Source organism: Petaurus breviceps, unplaced genomic scaffold (assembly GCF_028583685.1).
Source record: "Petaurus breviceps papuanus isolate PSGF00001 unplaced genomic scaffold, PetGlider_PUasm1.0 90178, whole genome shotgun sequence".
NCBI classification, from domain to species: Eukaryota; Metazoa; Chordata; class Mammalia; order Diprotodontia; family Petauridae; genus Petaurus; species Petaurus breviceps.
The window spans coordinates 10,363-12,518 of record NW_027187190.1 but is presented as its reverse complement, the minus strand read 5'-3'; the positions used below and the strand labels follow the sequence as shown (position 1 = coordinate 12,518).

Sequence of the window (2,156 nt, the reverse complement as noted above, 5' to 3'; positions counted from 1 at the left end):
TTGAAAGATTTCTTTAGATAAGTAGTAGATATAAAAGAAAGGAGGAGGAGTGTCAGGACAGTGTTTTCCCTTGGATACCATTTCCTATGAGAAAAGAGTAGAGGTGAAAGGTGATAGACCATTCACTTGGCTTGCCTGATGCCTCTGAATGGAAGAAATTTGAGGGGATAAGATCAAGAGAGTCAGTGACCAGCTATGATGAAAATTAGGTGAAATGAGACTATCAGAGATAGCCGAGGGTATAGTAAGGTAGATCAGTGGACTTTATCATCCTCCTCTTCCAGAATGGGGGAAATATATTGTTTCATACATCTCCACCATTCACTTGCAATTTCTCCCTTCAGTCAGAGGGAGAGTGTGGAGAGGAAAATAGCAGGAGGAAAGGTTATGGTCTCTGTCTGCCCTTCCAGTAAAAGCCATGAACATATTTGAAACTCTATCTTCTTAAATTTCTGACTTTCTCTTCTATACTGTTTATGGCTATTCGTAAAGATGAGATGTTCATGAGAAAGGAATACAAAGACAGACTAAGACCAAGAAGGACATCAAAGGACACGAACAAATTCAAGTTCATCATTTGCATCGGGTGGCTTCTGGTCTAGGTCAGATTGTGTTGATGTGTTCACTCACAGATAATCAATACATTACAGAAAAAAAGGAAGTAAATCTAAGGTTATTGGGAACATTACTTGGCTTCCTTAAGCATTAATTTTTTAATAGATGGAATTCTCAGGTGCAAAAATGTCTTTTACCAGTGCAGTTCTGCATCTGTCATGTAGCACATAGAGAGTTTTACCTTGAGAAGTAACCTGACTTCCCCAGAGTTACATGCACAGTATGTGATGGGCACCATGTCTTATACAGTAACAATAATAATGAAATAATGTCTTCTAACCTTTACACACAGTATGTGCTTAATAATAGTTTATTGATGGACTCTTTCATTTCTCTTTGGCTCCTTAGGTCACTCACTGGAGTCTGAAAATGTCCAACTTTACCACCGCTGTGACTGAATTTCTCCTCATGGGGTTTTCTGACACCCGTGAGCTGCAGATCTTATATTCTTTGCTCTTCTTTCTCATTTACTCAGCAGGATTGATGGGGAATCTCCTCATTGTCATCGTGACCACCATTGACAGCAGGCTCCACACCCCCATGTACTTTTTCCTTAGGAATCTGTCCATTGTAGATGCCTGCTTCATATCAGTAACAATCCCCCAGGCATCCATTAACTCCCTGGTGAACAACAGAGCTATCTCAGTTTCTGGATGTGCAGCCCAGATATTCCTGGTGATTTTAATGGCATATGTTGAGCTTACTTTGCTTACTGTCATGGCCCGAGATCGTTATGTTGCCATATGCCATCCACTTCTCTATCCAGTGATCATGAGTCCTCAAGTCTGTGTGCAGATGACCTTAACCTGCTTGTTCACTGGCCTTTTGTATGCAGGGTTCCATACTGGTTACACATTTCAATTGTCTTTCTGCCAATCCAATGTGATCCATCAGTTCTTCTGTGATATTCCCTCTCTGCTCAAGATCTCTTGCTCAGAGACATTCAGCAATACATTATCCTTGCTTGGTTCTGTTCTGGTGATTGGGGTTGGCTGCTTTGTCTTTATCACTGCGTCTTACATTAGCATATTTTCCACTGTGCTCAAATTTCCCGTGAAAGAAGACCAAAGAAAAGCTTTTTCTACTTGTGTCCCCTACATCATCGTGGTTTCTTTGTTCCTTATTTCAATCTCTTATGTGCACCTACAACCACCTTCAGATTCTTGGTCCCTTAAAGATATAATCCTTTCAATATTCTATTCCATAATACCTCCCTTTCTGAATCCTATTATATACAGTCTAAGGAACCAGCAGTTGAAAGAGGCTGCTAGGATAGTATTGAATAGAAAGCTTTGTCTAAAGGAATAAAACATAAACTGTTATTCTTTCCCAATATTCTTGAATCTAATTCATCAATAAATTTAAAAATCTAAGTAATATTTATATATGCATATATACATATATATACATATATATGCACATATATTTGTAATTTTGTTGGTTGATGGGTGGCTGTTTATATGTTCATGGGATTAAATGTAAATTAAAATATGTAGAAATTAATGTCTTTCACAATGTGGCTCCCACGTCCCATTCAGAAC

At 38.6% G+C, this 2,156-nt stretch overlaps 1 protein-coding gene across 1 annotated transcript; it reads left to right on the top strand.

Annotated features, from left to right (window-relative positions):
• The first annotated feature begins 635 nt into the window (after window positions 1-635).
• On the top strand, window positions 636-1,923 carry LOC138176773 (olfactory receptor 14C36-like). The gene has a single exon (XM_069107634.1). The coding sequence runs from the start codon at window positions 985-987 to the stop codon at window positions 1,921-1,923; it is 939 nt and encodes a 312-aa protein (XP_068963735.1). The 5' UTR covers window positions 636-984.
• Window positions 1,924-2,156: the final 233 nt, after the last annotated feature.

Bases quoted from the DNA above. Each gene is read 5' to 3' on its own strand.
- LOC138176773 (XM_069107634.1), top strand. From the start codon at position 985: ATGTCCAACTTTACCACCGCTGTGACTGAATTTCTCCTCATGGGGTTT.